This window comes from Labeo rohita, chromosome 15, assembly GCF_022985175.1.
Source record: "Labeo rohita strain BAU-BD-2019 chromosome 15, IGBB_LRoh.1.0, whole genome shotgun sequence".
NCBI lineage: Eukaryota > Metazoa > Chordata > Actinopteri > Cypriniformes > Cyprinidae > Labeo > Labeo rohita.
In genome coordinates, this window is record NC_066883.1 from 13,308,924 (window position 1) to 13,333,937 (window position 25,014).

Consider the following 25,014-nt stretch of genomic DNA (forward strand, 5'->3'; position numbering starts at 1 on the left):
TTTTTTTTTTTTTTTTTTGAAATTAATACTTTAAATCACCAAGGATGTGTTGAATTAATACAAAGTGATAGCATAGATTTACATTGTTAGAAAAGATTTATATTTTGAATAAATGCTGTTCTTTTTAACTTGTTATTCATCAAAGAATCCTGAAAAAAAGAATCACAGGGTCCAAAAAAAAAAAAAAAAAAAAAAAAAAAAAAACTGGCAGCACAACTGTTTCCAACACTGATATTTCCAATAATAAATCAGCATATTAGAATGTTTTCTGAAGGATCATGTGACACTTAAGACTGGAGTAACAGCCAATGAAAATTCAGCTTTGCATCACAGAAATAAATTATATTTTATATTAAAATAAAAATAAAAAAAAAAACATTATTTTATATTGTAATAACATTTTTGCAGTATTATTGTTTTTGAGACTTCTTTAAAAAACATTACAAGTCTTACTGAGCCTAGACTTTTGAGCAGTACTGTATATTTATAATATAATTATTATTTTTCATCAACGTCTGAACCCCGCAGTTCTTTCATGAACCCTTCATATAGCTAATAAAACATATTTTTCTTTTTTATTTATAAATTGTATTTGTTATATTTTTTAAAGATAATTTTATATATATATACACTGTAAAAAAAAAAACAAACAAACAAAAAAACAATTTGTTGAGTCACCTGCTGAGTCAACTTGAAATGTTAAGTTGTACTAAGTAACAACTTAAATATTTGTGTTTGCTAAACTTAACAGATGGGTAAGTAACCCAGCTGCCTTACAATTTTAAGTTAATTCAACTCAAATATCTAAGTTGTCACTTAGTATAATTTAACATTTCAAGTTGAATATACTTTTTTTGAGTTGACTGAACTTAAAATTTTAAGGCAGCCAGGTTACAAATTATTTTAAGTTGACTCAACAAATTGTTGTTACTTAGTACAACTTAACATTTCAAGTTGACAAAACTTATTGTAGTTGACTGAACTTAAAATTTTAAGGCAGCAGGGAAACAAATTATTTTAAGCTGACTCAACAAATTGCGTTTTTTATTTTTTATAGTGTAGGGATAGGTCATTCGTATGAATTCATACGAATTAGGGAACTCGTAAAATACACATGATTTATCTAAAATCTTACAAATTCGTATGACCTCATACTAATTTGTACAGTTTTTGCTAAATCGACTTAGCTCGTAAAATATGTACGAATTGCCACGAGATTGGGTTGGATGAACAAGTCAAGTCAAAAGTAATCTACAAATAGTCTAAAAAGTAATCTAAAAGTAGTTAGCACACATTACCTAACTCTAATTTAATAGATTACATTACTAACCACAGTTTTCACTACACTGTAAAAACAATTTGTTGAGTCAACTTAAAATAATTTGTAACCTGGCTGCCTTAAAATTTTAAATTCAGTCAACTCAAAAAAATATATATTCAACTTGAAATGTTAAATTATACTAAGTGACAACTTAGATATTTGAGTTGAATCAACTTAGAATTGTAAGGCAGCTGGGTTACTTACCCATCTGTTAAGTTTAACAAACACAAATATCTAAGTTGTTACTTAGTACAACTTAACATTTCATGTTGACTAAACTTATTTTAGTTGACTGCACTTACAATTTTAAGGCAGCAGGGTAACAAATTATTTTAAGCTGACTCAACAAATTATGTTTTTTTTTTTTTGTTTTTTTTTTTTTACAGTGTATGTAATCTGTAATCAGTTATAGGGATAACTTTACAATTTCAGCATGACTAAATGTGACCATGAACCACAAAACCAGTCATAATGGTCAGTTTTTTTTTAAATTGAGATACAATATTTTACAGATATTTGAAAATCTGTAATCTAAGGGTGCAAAAAAATAAAAAAGTTGTCCAAATGAAATTCTTAGCAATGCATAATACCACTAAAAAATTATGTTTTGATATTTGAAGAGTTCAGATGCAAATCCAGCTAAAAGCCATCTCAGTCAAAAATGAGAAAATGATACTGAGTGAATGCTCCTGACACATATTATACGTCCATCAAATACTTTTACTTCAAACTCGCTAAATTTCAGCCTCAACCCAATTAGAAGCACCAGCACTTGCATAGAAACCTACAAAGTAGCCAGAAAGAAATGCTCATTTTAAAGAAATAAGTCAGATGGATTTAGAGCGTTTGCATCTGAACTCTTCATATTCACGGTAGGAAATTTACAAAATATCTTCATGGAACATAAACTTAATATCCTAATTATTTTTGGCTTAAAAGATAAATTGATCATTTTGACCCTTACAATGTATTGTTAGCTATTGCTACAAATATACCCGTGCTACTTATATGCACTAAACTTGATGCAACATGAAGTGACTGCCCTGATAAGACTCAGTTTGAGATATAGTCTTTTAAGGAAAAGATGTTTTAGAGCATCTCATTAGGACTATTTTTAAGTGCTAATGACAGCCGGTAACAGTTTAAAGAGCTGGGATATATTCACAAAACCATCTATGAATTAATTAACTGATGCAAATGTATTGTGAATATAACAAAAGGAAATGGCAATGTCAATGAGAGCTTGCTGATCATTTTGCAAGGGCGACAATCAGGTAATTTTAGCGTGTGAAGCTTTCGGTAAACAACCAATTAAGTCCTCTGCATTTTGCGCATATCCTGTTTTCATGCTGTGATTCTTTTAGCAGCTGCCGCTTTTATGTTACTTCCCTTTTAAGAAACCTCTCCTATTAGTTAACCAGTTGATACATATGAGATGGTACTTAATAAATCAAATAGGCGAGTAAATAAAAGAAGTCAGGAAGGACACTTTTATAGCGAGTGGAGGAGTTTGTAATGCGGAGCCTCTTTTAGAAACTCCCCCTTTATCTCCACGCAGAGATAGAGAATAGAGAATCGAAGTCACATTAAACGTCCAAACTTCAAATATAATCTTTATCTCAGCTTCTGTCTGTTCTGGGGCCAATGGGTCGCCAACAGAAGCTAATTATCATGTCTGTTTGCCTAAAGGTAGGTGATCTTATTAATTGTGCATGTCACAGCACCATTTATCAGTAGAGTTATTATGGTCTTCTCAAGCGAGGAATATCTGTCCTTTCATTACAGAAGTCGTTCATAGGCACGGTACTTTAATTGCACTTACATCTGAATCTGCTCAGAGCAAGCTCATTACAGCCTACAGGAACAAACATGTCATTACGACATCTGTCATGTCGAGCTGTAATGGTCGCAGTTAGGACTAGACAAACCGAATTACTCCACAATCTAGATTAATCAGCAACATCGAGCCAATAAGCATGAACTCGCGCGGAATCTACATCCGACACATTTGTAGCCGGACGTGTGCAATTACATAAACCTAATGAAGTAATTCACCTGCCTTGAAGGCTTTACAACAGCCTACGAGACGGTGCTCTGGGCAACGACCAATGTCAGTTTAATCATTTGACTCAAAACAGCATTTCTTTCTTTCTTTCTTTCTTTCCTTCTTTCTTGTAGAGAGTTACAGGTTCAATCCGCAGTTAATAAAAAAAGACCTAACAATTCAGGTCTGAGGCTATAAAGATTTGTGCAAAAAATATAATGGGAAAAGCTACTTTTGTCACTGAATTATTATTACATCTAAATACGAAACAAAAAGAAACAAAAAGTACTATATGCAAGTATTATTGTATTTCATAAAAGAAGTGCTTGACTGATGCACTATATTCCAAGTCTATATTATTAGTTACTGGCACAACTTACCCTTAAGCAACTAGCTACTACAAATCAAAAAATAAAAATAAAACATAAACCTAATAATGGGATTAATAATAAAAATAAAATAAAAAATAAAATAAAATAAAATAATAAAAATAAAAATCTTATTAAAATATGTCTAAATATATTTGTTTTTTAATAAAAACAAAAGGCAGTGCTAAGATTACTAAAACTGAAAATATATTTAATTGAAAAATTGAAAAATAATTTAAAGATATATAGAAATTATATAGAATATAGAAATAGAAATATATAGAAATAGAAGTTATTATTGTTAAAATTATTTGTAATTATTGTTATTGTTAAAACTAAAATTATTAGAAACAGGTATAAATATAAAAATATAAATATCAGATAAAATAAAATAATAATAAAACACAAAATAAAAAAGAACTGTTGCATTAGAAGCTATCTGAAATAATTAAGTGGAAGTTGATGTAATGAAATTGCTAAAAGTGAAATAAAAATAATTTAATTATATTTAATTATATACAAATAATAATAATAATAATAATATATATATATATATATATATATATATATGTATGTATATGTGTGTGTGTGTGTGTGTGTTGTTATTGTTGAAACTAAAACTATTAGAAACAGGTATCAAAATAATATAAAAATATAAATATCAGATAAACAAAAAGAAAAAAAAACTAAATAAAATAAAATTAAATAAAAAAGAGAGAACTGTTGCATTAGAAGCTATCTGAAATAATTAAGCTAAAGATGAAGTAATAAAACAAATAAAAATCATTTAAAGCTATATACACTGTGTGCATAATTATTAGGCACGTTGATATTCTGGTCATATTTTTTTAGCACATTTTACCAATTCCAAACCACATCAATCTTAATAACTACTATTAATTTTGTATTTAATCATTTATACATGATATATATTTGTCCATGAAGGCTGGAACTGAAAAACTCCTTATATTCAGGTGTGCATAATTATTAGGCACGTTTTCTTTTACATATAAATAAGCCAAAAAAGAGATTTAACCCAGACTGAAAAGTCAAAATTATTAAATGCCCAAGAGAAGGATGCAAAACTAATGCAATACTAGAATTTGCAAAGTTAAGGCATGACCATTGAATAATAAAAGCTAATTTAAAATAATAATAATAAAGAGCTATAATACTATGCAAAAATAACACTGCATCTGGCACACTTTACCCCACAGCTACCGTTTTTGTGAAAATGCCTTTTTTCATCATTCATAGCTTTTGCCAAAAATAACATCATGAACTGCCAGTTCACTAATATAGCATATATATTTTTGATGGTCCAAGGTGGCCAGTGTGGCACATCTTACCCCACTCTCCCCTACTGATTTTGGATTGTGCAAAATCGTGTTCTTTCTCCTACAAGACTTGATGGTGTTCCTAAAAATACCACAATAATGACAAAAATACCTCGTCCTTGTTTAGGACCACAAAACGCTATCTGTCATCCCGGCCTCTTCTCAGCTGTTATTCGATGTCTCTTTCATATCATACATAATTTTTTTTTTCTCTCATAGCGCGTCTGTGACTCATCTGTACAGATGTAGATCTGTCAGCCAGCACAAAGCAGAGAGGCTTGGCGTCTGTCTGCACACAGCCTGCTTTCCTTTACTGGATTACTGATACGCGGCGGTACACAGCGTAGCTCCGTGGCCGGCACTCAGCGGCTTAGAGCCCATTCTGCTAGGATAAGCTAACCCTCCATGGCGAGGAGAGAGCATCTTTAAGAGAGAGCATAAAGCATTCTCCCCGTCACACCTCACGTCAAAACGCTGTGATGCGCTAATGCTGCACTTCAGCTGCCGACACACTACCTTAAACGCTCAGCTGACACAGGATCTATCCGCACGTTTAGCTGGGCCCTCGGGCGACTGAGCCGCAAGATGTTTCGGGGGCTTTTTAGTCCCTCAGGCCCAATTTGTATGGCACATTCTCAGAAAGTCAGCTACAAATGTCTTTTTTTGTGAATTGTTAACTAAGGTGGGAAAGAAGCCGCTCTAATGGGAATATGACTGGAGAGGTGCTGTGAAGCCCTGACCTAAATGTCTGGTCACAGATGTAATTGGAGACCTTGAGTTTTATATAGCTATTAAGACACCATGCCATAGTGTTTTGATCTGTGATGTGCGAGAATCATGTGGACGTGTAGGGCACTACAAATATCAAGTGCGCTTTAATGCTTTGGGTGAAATGGAGGAGACGCAAGATGAGCTTTGAAGAAAACGCTGACCTGTCGGACCTGCGGTGTAGTGGTACATGCGAGTCGTGGTGCTCGTGCCGGAGATGCAGGATTGATTCTGACCCTTGTCACTCAAGGATTGTTTTATATGTCTCATCTGTCAATAAAAAGATGACCCACCTTGACTAATAATAATAATTTCCATAATTAAATATCTTCCCTTAATGGGAAACGTTCTCAACAAGTGGTTCGGGGCCCACTACGGGGCCATATGGTGCTTTTAAATAAATAAATTAATTAATAAATAAATAAATAAATAAATAAATAACCAGGGTTTCCATGGTTTTGGAGAACCATTAAAAGTGGATAAAATAAATTAAATTAAATAATTAAGGAAACAAATCTAATTTTTGAAAAATTATTCTTTTTAAAAAAAGAAAGAATGAAAGAACCAGGGTTTCCACGGTTTTGGAGAACCATTAAAAGTGAATAAAATAAATTAAGTAAAATTAATTAAGGACAGTAATCTGAAGTGAGAAATTACTCTTTGTAAATAAATAAATAAATAAATACATTTTCAGTAATCCTTGAAATGTCTCTAATGTATGGAAGGCTGTTTACACCACATAAAAAATATACATAATTTGGTAAGATCATAATTATGACATAAAACAATGAAATGTGAAATCATAACTATGAGATAAAAAAAAAGTTGTAATTACGCTGTAATTAGGATGTCAAAATGATACCATCATCATGACAAAAAGACACAATTATAAATAAATGTCAATTATGATTTAAAATTCTAAATTGACATATTCAATTCAAATTCAAAATTGACAAAGAAATTATGAAACAAAAAAAAATGAGACAAAAAACTTCAATTATGGCATTAAAAATGTCATGACTTTTCATGATCTTATCATGTTGACCTTTTAATTTCATAATAATGACTTTGTATTACATAATTTCTACTTTTTATCTCATAATTATGATTTCTATGTCATAATTTTGACTATCATCTCATAATTATCACTTTGTCATAATTTCTAGGTTTTATCTCATAATTATGACTTTTTATGTTATAATTTTAACTATCATCTCATAATTAGCACTTTGTCATAATTTCTAGGTTTTATCTCATAATTATGACTTTTTATGTTAGAATTTTGACTATCATCTCATAATTAGCACTTTGCCATAATTTCTAGGTTTTATCTCATGATTATGATTTTTTATGTTATAAGTTTGACTATCATCTCATAATTAGCACTTTGTTTGTCATAATTTCTAGGTTTTATCTCATGATTATGACTTTTTATGTCATGTCATAATGTCATAATCATCTCTTAATTAGCACTTTGCCATAATTTCTAGGTTATATCTCATGATTATGATTTTTTATGTCATAATTTTGACTACCATCTCATAATTAGCACTTTGTTTGCCATAATTTCTAGGTTTTATCTCATAATTATGACTTTTTATGTCATAATTTTGACTACCATCTCATAATTAGCACTTTGTTTGCCATAATTTCTAGGTTTTATCTCATAATTATGACTTTTTATGTCATAATTTTGACTACCATCTCATAATTAGCACTTTGTCATACTTTCTAACTCATAATTATGACTTTCTATGTCAGCATTTTGACTATCTCATATTAATGACTTTGTCATAATTTTTACCTTTTATCTCATAATTATAACTTTTTGTGTCATCATTTTAACTGTCTCATAATTACGACTTTGTATATCATAATTCTACATTTTACCTCATAATTATGATTTGTATGTGTGTGTGTATGTGTGTGTGTGTGTGTGTGTGTGTGTCATAATTTTAGCTAGCTCATATTTAAGACTTTGTATGTCATAATTATGATTTACCAAAGTATAATGATTTTTTGATGTGACTCAAATAGGTTTTTATAGGAATCACAAAATGAATAATACTTTATTATTATATTCTGTTGACATTCAAAGTTTTTGCAAATAAGCAGCTTCGTTGTTAATACAGCTGAGGTGCCAGAGCAAATATACAAGTATATTTAAAGTTTTGGGGTCAAAAAGGTTAAGAACCACTACCATAATGCATAATAAGACACATTGTAGTTCTGCCATTCAAAACATTCATGAATTTCCATTTGGAGATCAATCTCATATCTAGGATTCATTGTTTGATAATCAGCAGTAGTTTAATGAGACGACTTTTCTTACTAACCCCCTAGTGATGGTCCTGATTTTAATGTTTTATAGCAAGAGAGCGGACATAAGAAATCATCAAAGAACACTGACTCAATCTTGAACCATCCCTGCATGAATGTGACCCTTCAGCCACAGATTATCTATCACTTCTTATCAAGTGTTATAAGGAAATCTTTCCATCAATTGATAAATCAGCTGAGTGAGTAACTCCATGCAAAAATATTCATCTAAGCACTGTCTGTTCCTCACTGAAGGCACTCAGGCTGTGAGCCTGAAGTACAGCACAGTCATTGGTTCACATTTTGAGAAGGGATAAGAATCAAGCTGCTGAAAAAAAAAAAAAAAAAAAAAAAAAAAACCCGACAGCTTATGGCAGGGATCCTTGGGATATAAATTATTAAAATACTTTTCAGAGTCACCATTTTGAATGTGACACACATTAAACCGGAAAGGTTCTGGTAAAGCATTTAACTCCACAAGTCAAGCAAGCAGCAAATCGACTGTATATTACCAACAGAAGCAAGAAAGAGCTACTTAACCGTCTTACATAAACCCCAAGAGACTAAGAAATAAAACCATCTCTATTCTCGGAACAAAAAATAATTCTTGATTGCTTGAAATGCACTGTTTTTATTACTAAAACATAAGCCTTGCTCATAAAAATGTCATTCTAATATGTGACCTGCAATGTCCTATACTGATTAAAACAATAACATCTAACTGGTTTTATGTCAAAAACATGATTTAATATTGCTGGGATCATGCTAACTGATGTTCCGCATCAGACCTGCAATCATGTGAAATCAGCAGGTTCTTATCCACAGAAAAAATTATAGAAATATCATATCATGTGACCTTTTCCTTCACATGTTTATGACCATCAGTGAGGAAACGCAACCGCAGAGAATTTAAAAACACCTGAGAACCTATATCAAGAAAAAAAATCGATCATTGGTTTTGATCCACACCAAGTTCCAGGAATAATTGTTAAGATCTGTAGTCAGCACAGATACTGCCAAACCTAACATATGCCGACATCTACATACCCACAATCCATCTCTGAACAGCGGGTGTGGGGGCTTTTAAGAGTATAAAAGCACACTACTAAGTCTCGTTTTCAGAAGTTGCTTGTATAATAGTAAAGTGCTTTTTACAGTGTCTTTAGAATGTAATGCAATGTAATACAATGTAATTACAATGTAATTACTATAGTAATAACAGTAAATTATGCATAATTGCATGCATTGAACTCTTATCCTAAACTATAGTAATAACATGTTGTTACTCAATATTACTCAGTATTTATACCTAAGTGTAACTGTTACTTGTTGCATGGTTTTTGGTCTGATTTAGGCGTAGTGTTACAAAAGATCTGCAGCGATCCTGTCTAAACGTAACAGCAGCGTGGGTCAAAAAATAAAAATATAAATAAATACATAACCACAGATTAACCCAGTGTTTACATATAGACAGAAGCCATGCATAAAGCTTTTGCAGAAATAGTGTATATTTTTCTTTCAATACGTTCATCGTTTCATAAGCTGTTTTGAATTCAGTTGTTAAAGTTGTATGTTTAAATTCAGAATCGCAACTAAATAGGGCATAATAATTATTTCCAGCACATAAATGTGATTACCACCATAAAATAATAGACATAAAATGCATATGTTGAGGTTTTCAATTGGTGTTACAACTCACCCCACCTGCTGTTACAACTTACAATCACCAAAGGTAGTGGAGTAGTTTGTAACACATCAATTCTTTATATTGTGACATTACACAGTTCAAAATAGAAACTGTTAATTTGTAGACAAATATAAAAATGTTATATCAAAATTTGAGATATTTAAAAAAAACACACACACGCACACAACAGCAAAACACTGTTAACTATGACACTCCCCCAGTCTCTGTTCCCCCAGGTGTTCATTACACAAAATATATACTGTATCTACTGAGACATACCACATCAATAATCAATATTAATATTGTAACATAATATTGACTCTTTATGCAGCAACCAGCTGTAGCTCTCTAGGCAGACATATATATGGACTGCCAGTCAATAAAAGTCCAGCAGCAGTGAGTCATGTTTTTGCAGTGGCCGTATACATTGTGAATAGTCATTATTTCTTGTATTTACGCACTTAAAGAACTACACTTACAGAAAAGACACAAAGGTGTGTAAGTATTGACAGAGCGCTGTGAGATCCGTGACCCGTGGGGCGCGGCGGCGCGCGATCCGCCTGCGGGATTCAGAGAGAGTCAAAGTGGGACAGCAGTGCGCACCGACTCGCTGCAGTCTGGAGCTCCATGCACATCTGTCCGTCCTGAAATATCCTCGCTATCTATACACTGCACGGTCTAACAACTGCTGTCGCTACTGTAAATAAATGCTTAAGCTGTATCTCCAGCCTTTACTTGCACACTGCGCGCCTCGAAGAGAAAATCTTATGCTACGACGACCCCAAGATGTAGAATCTTGCAAATACCCGAGCGCGATGCGCTTGAAAACGTGCGTATGTCCGACTTAAATCAGTGCTGGCCAAGTAATGCTCTTGGATTAAGCATCCATCTCCATAACGAGTCAAGTTCAACTTGTTTTGCACGGACAAATCACACCCTGAACATTGAACAATCCTGCGCGCAACTGCCAATGCATTGCAGATATCCGAATATATGAACCATGCGAATCAGTTTTCAATAAGAAGGTCGTTAGAGAATCAGTGTTCCCAAAGTTGGTAGTTTAATAAAAACAACACTAAAATCACACTTATCAGTGAGCAAAACTGCGAGGAATTAAATTGTTGCGTTCTATACGCGAAGCATATGAATCCATTTGGAACGAGCACATGCTCACGAAATCGTTCTGTGTCTGAAGTTGCTAATTTGATAGATGATGGGTCGCAAACGTCACTGAAATTAACTACAAACAACTTCCCACGCACATGTGAAAGAATGTGCGCCGAACTCAATTCTGCACTGTCATCATCATGCCACTAAATACACGTACTGTATATGACCTGTCCAAAAGCACCAGCTACTTATGAAATATTATCCCCTGATGTAATTGAGCACGGGGCTTATGATAATGTGTGCTTAAATCACACTGGCATTTCCGTTCTCCCTGCCAACTCCCACCACACCCAGAGGGGCATCACACTGTGGCCACACATCCCAAGGTTCTTACCTTTAATGACAATCCCACAGAAGCTGTAGAGCAGAAAAAGCAAGTGCCGTTGGAGCATCATATTCTCGTGGCGATGCTTGCGTCCGTGTTCTCCCTGCACTGATGCTGATGCTGATGCCGCTTATCCAGGTGGATGGTGCGCTCTCACTCGGGCTCGGATCGCATGGATGGAGCAAACCCGAATCTCCTGTCCCGATCCGGAGGATATGTGACGTGCAGCAGTTACTGTACCCGGGCTGGGAGAAGATGCTGCCCGCACTGACAATGCTGAGAAAGTGGCACTTCAGCCCCTGCCTGAGTCTCTGCCTCTCCAGAGCGCCGCAGCAGACGCGGGTCCCGCCCACTTTAGATTGACACATGGAGACGCCTTACCGAGCCTGGATGCGCACTTGATCACGCTGACTGATAACTTTCTGTCACTTGGGATTTTTGGTTACACTTGAGACAGCCGTGTTCATGTTACATGTTACTGTCCGCTATTAATTAGGCTCCTGTATTCACAATAACATGCAGGTTCCCTGTTTAATTGAAGATACCGTGCATGTTGTTCATTAGTGGGGATGTTTGAACACAAGGTGAGATGTAACACCATCAATTTAACCAATTAGGAACGAGCTGCGGGGGTAAAATCGCTGTCTTGTAGTACAAGTATAATTGTCAGGGTTGTAATTTGATTTTTGATCATGATAATGGGTTTCAAAAGACAGAACTGGAATCTGAATCAGCATGTTCTTGTTTGATTTGATTTGTAACATCCACACAGTCATCTGTATGTAAAAAATACAAAATAAAGCAATACAATTAAATAATAAAAATTAGAAATTGACAAGGAGGATTGTAACACTTTCCAAAAGTATATTTCTGCTGAATCTGCAAATACTGCACAAACTGGGACAGTGTATAGACCTAGATTTGTCATAATTATGAGAGTTATTAACACACACACATAAACTGGGTTATAATAGAAAGCTTTTACATAGGCCTACACACATAATGTAAATGAATCTAATGACAGCTTGGCATTTTACCTTTGTTATGACAGGATAGTGCAGTAGGAGAGAGTGAAGGGGGCGGGACCAGGAGGGGTCCTAGAGTCAGGATTCAAACTCAGGACGCCCAAAGCACTATGGCACTCTGTCACAAACTGCCCACAAGGCAATCGGCGCAGATGGAAAATTAATATTTTTGAATGTTTTTGAAAATGTCACTAAGGCTGCCTTTATTTGATCTCTAAATCTCTAATATGATTAGGTCTTAAAATAACTGTGGAATAAATTGAGTATTCTGCATGAAGATATTTTATAAATGCAATTTATTCCTGTGGCAAAGCTGAATTTTCAACATCATTACTCCAGTTTTTAGTGTCACATGATCCTTCAGAAATCATTCTGATCTGCTGATTTGCTGCTCAGGAAATGTTTCTGATTATTATCAATGTTGTAACAGTTGTGCTGCTTAAAATTAGCGTGGAAACCATAGTACACTACTAGGGGTGGGGAAAAAATAGATTCAACATATAAATCACAATTCAGTCTTCTAGCAATTTGGATCAGTTTGCACAGTGTATAGACCTAGATTTATCATAATAATGAGAGTTATTAACACACACACAAACTGGGTTATAATAGGAAGCTCTCGCATAGGCCTACACACATATGGTGGATAAAAGTTTGAAAAGTAAGATCTTTTTGGCATTTTGCCTTCATTATGATAGGACAGTGTAGGGATGACAGGAAGTGAAGTGGGAGAGGACCAGGAGGAGTCCTACTAGAGACGCCTGTAGCACTGCACTCAGCTTGCATGTCAGCAAACGTGGTTGCCTAAAAGGAAATTAACGTGGTTGAAAACTAAATATTTTTTAATGTTTTTGAAAGTTTCTTATGCTCACTGAGGCTGCCTTTATTTGGTCAAAAACCTTAAAATGACTGTGGAATAAACTGAATATTCTGTATGAAGATATTTTATAAATGAAATTTATTCCTGTGGCAAAGTTGAATTTTCAACATCATTACACAGTCTAAAGTGTCACATGATCCTTCAGAAATCATTCTAAGATTCACATATAAATCACGATTCTAGTCTTCTAGCAATTTACATTGATTCGCACAGTGTAGATTTGTCATAATTATGAGAATTATTAACACACAAACTGGGTTATAAAAGGAAGCTCTCACATATGCCTACACACATAATCTGTGAATCTAATGGTGGCGGAAATTAAAAAAAAAAAAAAAATTGAAGATCTTCTGAGCATTTTGCCTTTATTATGATAGGACAGGATGAAGGGGAGCAAAGTGAGAGAGAGAAGGGGGTGGGACCAAGAGGGATCCTATAGTCAGGATTAGAACTCAGGGCGCCCGTAACACAGTGGCACTCTTTGTTGGTAAACTGCCCACAAGGCTGTCAGCACCGATGGAAAATACTGTAATACTTTTTTGGTGTTTTTGAAAATGTCACTAAGGCTGCCTTTATTTGATCTCTAAATCTCTAATATGATTAGGTCTTAAAATAACTGTGGAATAAACTGAATATTCTGTATGAAGATATTTTATAAATGAAATTTATTCCTGTGGCAAAGCTGAATTTTCAACATCATTACTCCAGTTTTTAGTGTCACATGATCCTTCAGAAATCATTCTGATCTGCTGATTTGCTGCTCAGGAAATGTTTCTGATTATTATCAATGTTGTAACAGTTGTGCTGCTTAAAATTAGCGTGGAAACCATACTACACTACTAGGGGTGGGGAAAAATAGATTCAACATATAAATCACAATTCAGTCTTCTAGCAATTTGGATCAGTTTGCACAGTGTATAGACCTAGATTTATCATAATAATGAGAGTTATTAACACACACACAAACTGGGTTATAATGGGAAGCTCTCGCATAGGCCTACACACATATGGTGGATAAAAGTTTGAAAAGTAAGATCTTTTTGGCATTTTGCCTTCATTATGATAGGACAGTGTAGGGATGACAGGAAGTGAAGTGGGAGAGGACCAGGAGGAGTCCTACTAGAGACGCCTGTAGCACTGCACTCAGCTTGCATGTCAGCAAACGTGGTTGCCTAAAAGGAAATTAACGTGGTTGAAAACTAAATATTTTTTAATGTTTTTGAAAGTTTCTTATGCTCACTGAGGCTGCCTTTATTTGGTCAAAAACCTTAAAATGACTGTGGAATAAACTGAATATTCTGTATGAAGATATTTTATAAATGCAATTTATTCCTGTGGCAAAGTTGAATTTTCAACATCATTACTCCAGTTTTTAGTGTCACATGATCCTTCAGAAATCATTCTAATATGCTGATTTGCTGCTCAAGAAACATTTCTTATTGCTATCAATTTCAAACTGTTGTACTGCTTAATATTTTTGTGAAAACCATAGTACACTACTAGAGGTGGGGGGAAAAGCGATTCACATACAATTCGCGATTCAGTCTTCTTGTGATTTGCATCAATTCACAGGTGTATAGACATTGATTTGACATAATTATGAGAGTTATTAACACAGACAAACTGTGTTATAATAGGAAGTTCTCACATAGCCCTACACACATAATTTGTGAATCTAATGGTGGTGAAAAGTTTGAAAAAATGAAGATCTTCTTAGCATTTTTGCCTTAGTTATGATAGGACAGGACAGTGTAGGGATGAAGGGGAGCAAAGTGGGAGAGAGAAGGGGGGCCGGGACTCAAACTAGGATCACCCGTAGCACAGCTGCACTCAATGTCGGCAAACTTCCCACAAGGATATTAGCACAGCCGAAAACTACATTTATTTATTTGTTTTATGTTTTTGAAAATTTCTTATGCTCACTGAGGCTGCCTTTATTTGGTCAAAAACTCTGTCTTAAATTAACTGTTGAACAAACTAAATATTCTGTATGAAGATATTTTATAAATGGAATTTATTTCTGTGGCAAAGCTGAATTTTCAACATCATTACTCCAGTCTTTAGTGCCACATGATCCTTCAGAAATCATTCTAAGATTCACATATAAATCGCGATACAGTCTTCTAGCGATTTGCATCGATTCACACAGTGTGTAGACCTAGATTTGTCATAATTATGAGAGTTATTAACACACAAACTGGGTTATAAAAGGAAGCTCTCACATAGCCCTACACACATAATCTGTGAATCTAATGGTGGCGAAAAGTTTTAAAAAATAAAGAACTTCTTAGCGTTTTGCCTTAATTATGATAGGACAGGATAGTGTTGAGATGGAGGGGAGCAAAGTGAGAGAAAAAAGGGGGTGGGACCAAGAGGGCTCCTAGAGTCAGGATTCGAACTCAGGATGCCCGTAACACAACGGCACTCTTTGTTTGTAAACTGCCCACAAGGCTATCAGCACAGATGGAAAATTAATATTTTTTGATGTTTTTGAAAATGTCTTATGCTCACTAGGGCTGCCTTTATTTGATCTCTAAATCTCTAATATGATTAGGTCATAAAAAATAACTGTGGAAAAAATTAAATATTCTGTGTGAAGTTATTTTATAAATGCAATTTATTCCTGTGGCAAAGCTGACTTTTCAAGCTCATTGCGCCAGTCTTCAGTGTCACATGATCCTTCAGAAATCATTCAAACATGCTGATTTGCTGCTCAAGAAACATTTCTGATCATTATTAAAGGGGTCGTCGGATGCTAAGTTCACTTTTACATGTTGTTTGAACATTAATATGTGTTGGCAGTGTATGTACAAATCTACCTTATAATGATAAAAATCCATGCAGTGGTTTTTAATTAATCCGTAAAAATAATATTCCCTTTTTCAAATCGAGCCATTCTCAGATGACTGTCGTTGTGGCGTCACACCCACAGAGGCAGCTCCCACGACCGGCCTCTTTGTTTCGACGCCGGAGCAGGGATGTAAAGTAGACAAGAATATCTCCGATTGAGCGATTGAGGTGTTGTGTTGCTGGATGTAATAATGAACATAGTGGTCGTCATTTACTCCCGACATCTGAGCTGCTGAAGATGCAGTAGATTACGTTTTGTTTGTGAAGGGAACGCGCCTCCCGATCTACATATATCCGTCTATGTTTGCGCAAATCATTCATGATCCAGCTTCACTTACAGCAGAAGTGAGTATAAGGTTTTTTTTTACAAATCTTTGTGATTGCCTTTCCTAATAATGTGTTAGTTAGCAAGTTTAGCGACTAAACGCAGCTAAAGTAAACAGGTTCGTCTCTCCACAGAGAGAAGAGAGGGGCGGGGCGAGCAGAGCTCATTTGCATTTAAAGCAGCCTCGACCAGAATGAGATGTTTTTGCAGAGCTGATTTTGGCAAGGTAAAAAGGGTGTTGTTTTACACAACCATTGAGAATTTTTAATCAAAGTATTTTATAGACTTTTCATTAAGACCCTACAGAATCATATTAACTTGTGGAAAATGGGCATCCGATGACCCCTTTAACATTGAAAACAGTTGTGCTTCTATTTTTGTGGAACCATTCAAATGTTGGAGGGAGGGAGAGAAAAAGAGAGACTTCTTTTATTCAGCAAGGACAAAATTGATTGAAAGGCATTTATATGGTACAAAAATCTATTTCAAATAAAAACTGCTCTTTTGAACTGTCTTTTCATCAACGCTGAAGAAACTGTATCATTATCAAAAAATGTTTTCAACACTGATAACAAGAATCGTTATTAATAACTGTATATTATATTATATTATATACATTGGGGGAGTTCTAAAACCAATGGTTGAATGGTTAAAATGAATCATATAGCATAAACTGTAATCTTATTAAAATAAAAATAACCATATCACACTTTTTATAATTCTAGCCTTCAACTACTGTGGCAAAATAACCCCATGTGTACAATATAGTTTCCGTCTTATATGAGCAATACAGATGTAATATTTTCGGACATTTATGGTTTTAGAATTTCAGCTTCCATCTGCATGTAGCTGGCTTATGTTTGTTCCTTGTAAAACCTCGAAATGAAGTTTTGCCAGTCAACACTGGTCTACACTACAGTGCTCATACATGTTACATCTGGCTGAAATTTGCCTTTTTACTATTTTTGAACTGTAATATTGTCACGGTCGTATGTAAGGAAGGCACAATACAACAACAAGTCTTTAATATAATCCACAATAGATAAATCCAGACAGCAAGGGCAGAAAAACACACAAGTACATAACCTTAAGATCGGACGACAAACACTGAACCGAATACAATTAATATATGCAGGTGATACAATGAACTAAACAGACACAGGTGATACAGGGCAACTAATAATAACTAAACGAGGACAGGAAGCAGGAACAACCAAATATGGGCAACAGATAGAGAAACCGACACAAACAGTCCAAGGGGTGTAACATTACTCTCCCCTCCCGGAAGGCGTGATCTCACGGCGTAGAAAAACAAAAAAGAAGGGATGGACACAGGAAGTCTGTACTGGTGGGGGCTTCGGCGGAGGACGGATATCCGGGAGGAGGAGTCCAGGGCAGATCAGACAGAGGAAAGAGCCAGGGAAGAGAAAGAAGGATCCAGGGTGGATCAGATGGAGGGTGGAGCCATGAAGGAGACAGAAGGGACCTGGAGCAGGAGGAGCTAGGCGAGACCCAGGCCGCAGCCATAATGCTCCGTGGCGATCCTTTGCACTGTCGTTCCCTTTGGCGATGGCTCTGTCGTGAGGGGCACCGGCTATCCATCTGCGGTGGGCTCAGGTTCATGCTCCACGAGTCGGCGTGGTGGTTGGCTGGGCTCTAGGTCATGTTGCGAGACGTCTGTGAGGTGTGGCTGGACGTTGATGTCCCAGACTGCATCCGCTTCATCCGCTGTGAGTGTGGACCCCTCTACCCACAGCGCGAAACTAGGGTCCAGTGCGGATCTTCCCTGGGCATGATGAAGCGGATGTCATCATCCAGACCACACCAAAATCCCTCCATTAGGCAGACGTCATCGCAGCTGGCAAGATGGCAAGCGTCAAGGAACTCCTCCACATATTTCTCTAGATGACATTCGTTTTGAAAAATAAAAACAGTGACCCCATCAATCATAATGTTGTCCCTCCTTTGGGCAACGTTAATGGATGCAATATCCATAAACGAAAAAGAAAAACTGATAAAAAAAAAACACTAAACTATTTTTGTGGTCCGATCTTCTGTCACGGTTGTGTGTAAGGAAGGCGCAATATGGAGGCAGAATACAACAAGAAGTCTTTAATATAATCCACAATAGGTAACTCCAGGAAGGGCAGGAAAACACACACACATACATAACCTTAAGATCGGACAACAAACACTGAACTGAATACAACTAATATAGGCAGGTAATACAATGAACTAATTAGACACAGGTGATACAAGGCAAATAATAATGACTAAACCAGGACAGGAAACAGGAACAACCAAATATGGGCAACAGAGGGAGAAACCAACACAAACAGTCCAAGGGGTGTGACAAATATAGCTGGGTCATTCTATAATTGTGAATACATCTCATGTCCGTGAAGTATATTTTTAATATATTTTCATCAATTTAAAGCCCCGATGCTTAATTTTCTAGTACACAATTATATTTTTCCCAATCCCAAAAAGAAGTATACTTCAAGTTTTATTAAGTATCCTTAAGTATATTTTTAAATATACTTTATGTAGTAAGTATACAAATATCAGTGTACTAATAGTATACTTCTAAGTGTACTATTTCAGTAGTCCTTGGGACTAAATTGGCCCACTTTCTAGTATATAAAGTATGCTTTTAAGTATATTTTAAGTATAACAGTAGTAAACTTTAAGTACACAACTATACTAAAAGTGAACTTATAGGTATACTGATAATTTACTAATAAAATACTTTTAGTACACTTTGAAGTATAGTCTCAGTAAACTACTAGTTTAGTAATTTTATGCTCAAATTATACTCGTAAGTTTTCTTTAAGTGAAATTTACATCATACTTTAAGTATAGTACTATGTCCCTATTTAGGTACTCATTTGTATATATTTTGTGTATCTAAACATACAAAACATCAAAAGAAAGAACAGGGTATCTGCTTGTAAACAAAAATATTTTATTCTAGCTTCATGCATTCTTTTTTATAAACACTTAATTGTGGGTAAGTTTCACAAATGAGGGAAAAAAAAATAATAAATAACATTTTGAGCAAAAAGCTTAAAAAAAAGACTATGCATTGGATTCAGAATGATAATCAAAATGTAGATGAGTCAATCAACACTCTAAAGCTTGACAGCCATTATTACCTCTTCATGGGTCACATTATATTCCACAACTTTATACAGTTTTGATGCTGTTTTATGTCAGATTATTGTGTTAGATTATGTGTGGAAGCATCTGTTGTTTCGGTATCTTCTTCGCTTGTTTTTTGGAAATTCTGTACAGAAGATGTGTAATAGCGCCCCCTAACTGTATAACATGGATTCTTGGAGCACAAGTATAGCTTAAATATAATTTGACTTTTTCTAAGTCAAGTATACTTAAATGCCATTTTAAGTATATCTCTGAGAAGTACATAAAGCACATTTCTGAGAAGTGCATGAAAAGTAGACTGAAAGTATATATTCCTATTTTAGTTTAAAAGAAGTATACTAATAGCACACTTGAATACATTTATTTTTCGTAAAGGTACTATATGTTGAAAAAGCCATATCTTTTGTTAAAAATATTATGTTCGTATCACATACAACCCTGGTATTCAGCTGTCCGATTTTATAAAGTTGCTCATTCTGCTCTGCATTTAAGCATGAAAATGACCTCAAATATAAATTAATTTCATAGTTTTGCCTTCAGTTAGATTAGGTTATCAAGACATTTTGGTGTGCGCTTCAAAAATAATAAGTGTTTATTGTAATATAACTTGTTTTATTTGTTTCCGAAAAACCACTGTCAACTAAGTTACCCACTAGAAAACCCCCCTCAAAAAGGAATGGCTTGTCCCATTCTCGTATAATTTGCACAGTATGATGATATTTCCTCTACACTGTAAAAAACAATTTGTTGAGTCAACTTAAAATAATTTGTAACCTGGCTGCCTTAAAATTTTAAGTTCAGTCAACTCAAAAAAGTTTATTCAACTTGAAAATTATACTTAAATTATACTAAGTGACAACTTAGATATTTGAGTTGAATCAACTTAAAATTTTAAGGCAGCTGGGTTACTTACTCATCTGTTAAGTTTAGCAAACGCAAATATCTAAGTTGTTACTTAGTACAACTTAATATTTCAAGTTGAATAAACTTATTTTAGTTGACTGAACTTAAAATTTTAAGGCAGCAGTGTAACAAATTATTTTAAGCTGACTCAACAAATTGTTTTTTATTTTTTACAGTGTAGAAGCACATGGATGAAACATTAGAAGTTATGTTCTCTATTTTTCCCTTAATACTGGTTAAACTAGCAAACCTGTGTCAAGTGGATTAATTGACTGTCAACAGTGTTACAGAAGTATTATTGCAACAAATTTTAACAAGACAATTTAGCTAAAACTTATGTTTTGTTTATAAAATTTCTAAACATAAAATCTGCTCAGGAGTTCTAGGCTTCCATGTTGAGTACAGGCCCAAAACACTAAAAATGTCAACTAAGTTACCTGTCAACTGTGTTACCCAGTAAAGGTAACACGGTGGACAGTGGAAAACATAGATGGTATTTTATGCACATATTTATACAGATCACCTTTATTTATATAGCACTTTATATAATATAGATTATTTCAGCTATGTAAGTTCATGTTTGTGAAAAATTGTCATTGTCAAATGCTAAATGTACTCCTAATTATAGAATGACCCAGCTAGGTTATTTTGACATGACAAAAGAGGCCTTTTTTGTGAATATAAAAATACTGACAGATTAAATTAGATTAAATTAAAAAAAGTAATACAAACATCCATCTGAGAACTGCTTTTGCATATCTATGTGGACTAGAAGGGTTTTTGTTGTTGTTGTTGTTGTTGTTTTGTGTTGAAATAGTTTTGAAATCTCAAGTGGAAAAAGGAATATTGTTTATCCTAGTTGTTAGCATCTTTAATTGGGTCTCCAGGCATTCTATCAGCAACAAGACTGTGCCATTCTCACCTTATTCCTCATATTGCAAGTGTCAGTTTCTTTAGAGGGACGTACATGCATTTATGAAGTTGCATTAAATCTTTAACATAAGCATATTATTAAAATATTTATTATTAATGAATGCAGGTTGCATTTAATTTTTATTTATTTTTTAATTCATTAGATGGTTATTTAATATTTAATATTTAATTACTCTCATTTATAGTAAATGCACATGTGACAGAACCACATTTTACATACTAATATCCACTAATAAAAATAGATCACTTTGCATCTAAATAAGATTAAAAAAGATTGTGTTCTGCTGGCACAGCTACAAAAGGAAAGTGGAAATGAAGAGTCAAGCGCAACAGAGCCGGACGACCTTCCAAGCAGCTGGATATTAGTCTTCCTTCCTCACGTTCTAGGACTGGTGGGCCGAATTGGGCTGGTGTCCATCCATGACTGAAGACACAGGGCTAAAACTGCGCTTGTAGTCCGGGCTCTCTTTCCAAACCCATCGAAAGGATTTTACACCTGATTTCACATGCCGCTCACCAAATTTCTTCCAATTTAACACAGAGACCTGACTTGCCTGTCCGGTGTCTGGCTGCGGTTAAAATTTTGAGGCTCAGTAAAGCCGGTTTTACAAAAAGCATCGCTGAGTCCAACTGGCTAAAGTTCTGAGCAACCTCAACTGAAGCAATAGAAGAATTAGGACACTGGATATATGGCGCGAGAAAGATTTAAGGTTGATGGCAAATGGTTATATCCTTCATCATTTCATTGAGCCATAGAAAAGGAATTTCACTCAAGGGCTTTGCAAAGTATTATAGTTAATAGAGCATAACCTGTGGATAGCTGAGGGGCATTTTAAGACAAAAGCAGGTAAAGGCTCTCATTTCTATGAGACGAACATGCATATAAAGAAGTTATAGATTATGTCTGCACTGTTACTGAACCACTCTTTGAAAAAAAAAAAAAAGTCTAAATTCAACAGTGCTTTTTTTCTACAATATGCTCAGGCCAGAAAGGTCTTCTGTATTTGTGAAAAATGTGTATCGCAAATCCATCTACATGGAAAAATAGAGTAGATGAGTCCTCAGACTCTCATTTTGCTCTTTACTTTCAATGCTTTTGACATTGCCATCCATAAAAAGGAAATGTCACATGGTTTATTAGGTTACTAATAACCACATTTAACCATTATTTTGGCAAACTCGCATTCATGAATAAAATCAAGCCCAGACTTGCTTGGAATATACTGTTTTATGTGGTTCATGTCAGAGACTTGAATTCCACTGAACTGGTTCACCTAAAACAGTAGCGGCTTCTGACCATATATTTAGATGGGGTAGATTCTGGGTCACAGCACTACTTTAAGCGATAAGTAATATAATTAATATATAATTATGATTAACTGCTTGTAAGTTTTACATTCAATTGCTGAACGCAGAAGCACAAGGCAGACTGTCCATATGACTTTCGATTATGGCGTATTGCATTTTTCACCATAGATTTACAATGGAAAATGTGGGACACTGTTGAGCTCAGATGGGCAGCAGCACCCCCCTGTCCCTAAATATTATGCCCCTACATATAATGCACTAAATATTACTATATACAGTACACTTTAATAATAAAATGTCTAGAAATATTTGTTGAGTAATGCTGAAAACATTTGTGACCCTGGACCACAAAACCAGTCATAAAGGTTAATTTTTTGAAATTGAAATGTATACATCATCTGAAAGCTGAATAAATAAGCCAAAATAAATCTGTTAAGATAGGACAGTATTTGGCTGAGATACAACTATTTGAAAACTGGAATCTGTGGGTGCAAAAAAAAAATCAAAATACTGAGAAAATCACCTTTAAAGTTGTCCAAATAAAGTTCTTAGCAATGCATATTACTAAAAACTTTAAATTAAGTGTTGATAAGTTTAACCCTTGTGCGTCAATAAAAAAAAGTTACACATAGGTCCATAGTGGACCAAAATGTCCATGTCAAAAAACTGTCATAAAAATTTGAAGCTACGGAGCACAGACTTAAGTGTGGTCTCATTTTAAAGAAGTAGAAAAGTATGAAAATGAGAAGTATGAAAATGCTTCATGAACAATATTTCATGTAAAATATATTTTAATATATTTTAAAAAATATATTTTATGAAACATGTTAAACTTGCTAGAAAAAAAAAGCCATAAACCTAAACAAGTTGTGCTCCAAATTTGAGGTTGATATCTCAAAAAATGAACTTTCAGTAAGATTTTGATTGGGTGCAGTACCAGATTTTCCTCATTAGGTGCCAGCAAAACTGCACTGGTGCACACAGTGGTTGGATTTGTGATTAGCAGTATTTTTTCACTCTCAAATATTACAAGCACACACACACATTTTTATGACACGCATACAAACCACACTCTGACATCCATACCAACACACCCACACAATTATAGCTGCAATATTTATCCAATTGGCTCTATAATATGTAGAAGCAGAAAACAGGAATAAAGCGAGTATTTGCTTTATAGGCCAAACCTGAAAAATGGCACCATCTGGTAAAAAATAGTTTAAAAAAAAAAACATTTTAAAGCCTTGCCAACAGAATGACAGCCTGTTAACAAAAATTGCATAATTTTACAGTTAAATGGCACTGCGATTAAAAATTGCAGTTTTAATGAGTCTTAATGGGGACATTTTTGTCCTTAAGGTCCTGAGAGAAACTATTTTGTGTATCTAATGCATAAAAATGTGAAGCTTGGGAGCACAGAGTTAAGTTTGGTCTCATTTTAAAGAAGACCCATGGCAGATTAATATTGAATTTAAAAAAAGTTTAAAAAGTGAAACCAAAAAAAGTTATAGAGGTTTAAGTTTATGAAAATGTTTTATGAACAATATTTTATATAAAATATATATTTTATAAAACATGTTCAACTCTAAACCTGCTTGAAAATCAAAGCCATAAATCTAAACAAGTTGTGTTCCAAATTTGAGGCTGATATCTCAAAAAATGAGCTTTCAGCAAGATTTTGTTTGGGTGCAGTACCAAATTTTCCCCGTTAGATGCCAGCAAAACTCCACTGGTGCACACGGTGTTTGGATTTGTGATTTGCAGTAGAGTTTTTCTCTATCAAATATTAAGAGCGCACACACACAATTCTTTTATGATACGCATACAAAACACACTCTGTCATCCATACAAACACACCCACACAATTATAGCTGCATTATTTATCCAGCTGGCTCTATAATATGCAGAAGCATAAATACAACAGTAATAAAACGAGTATTAGCTTTATTGGCTAAATCTAAAAATATGGCACCATCTGGTAATTTTTTTTTTTTTTTTAAGTTTAATTTTGAAGCCTTGCCAACAGAATGAAAGTCTATTAACAAAAATTGCATAATCTTACAGTTAAATGCCACTGTGATTAAACAGTAGTTTTAAAGGGTTTCAATAAAAATACACACCTGTGCCAAAATATATGTAGCTGGCAATGACACAAGCAAAAAAAAAAAAAAAACACTGAAATGGACAAAAATGTCCAAAAGGTTGCACAAGGGTTAAGGTAGGAAATTGACAAAATAATTCATCGAACATGATCTTTAATTTTTTGGTAAAAAAAGAAAAATCGAT

At 34.4% G+C, this 25,014-nt stretch overlaps 1 protein-coding gene across 6 annotated transcripts in view; it reads right to left on the reverse strand.

Moving 5' to 3' along the window:
- The window catches only part of cadm2b (cell adhesion molecule 2b), a 361,384-nt gene that overhangs the window by 294,522 nt on the left and 41,848 nt on the right, over nt 1-25,014 (reverse strand). For 5 of the 6 annotated variants that reach the window (XM_051129579.1, XM_051129576.1, XM_051129577.1 and 2 more), the window contains exon 1: nt 11,349-11,676. The exons of the other annotated variant lie outside the window; for it this stretch is intronic. In XM_051129579.1, coding sequence (XP_050985536.1) covers nt 11,349-11,409 — 61 coding nt within the window. In that variant the 5' untranslated portion in view covers nt 11,410-11,676. Of the gene's footprint in view, nt 1-11,348; nt 11,677-25,014 lie in introns of those variants that run through there. 6 annotated transcript variants of the gene reach the window in all.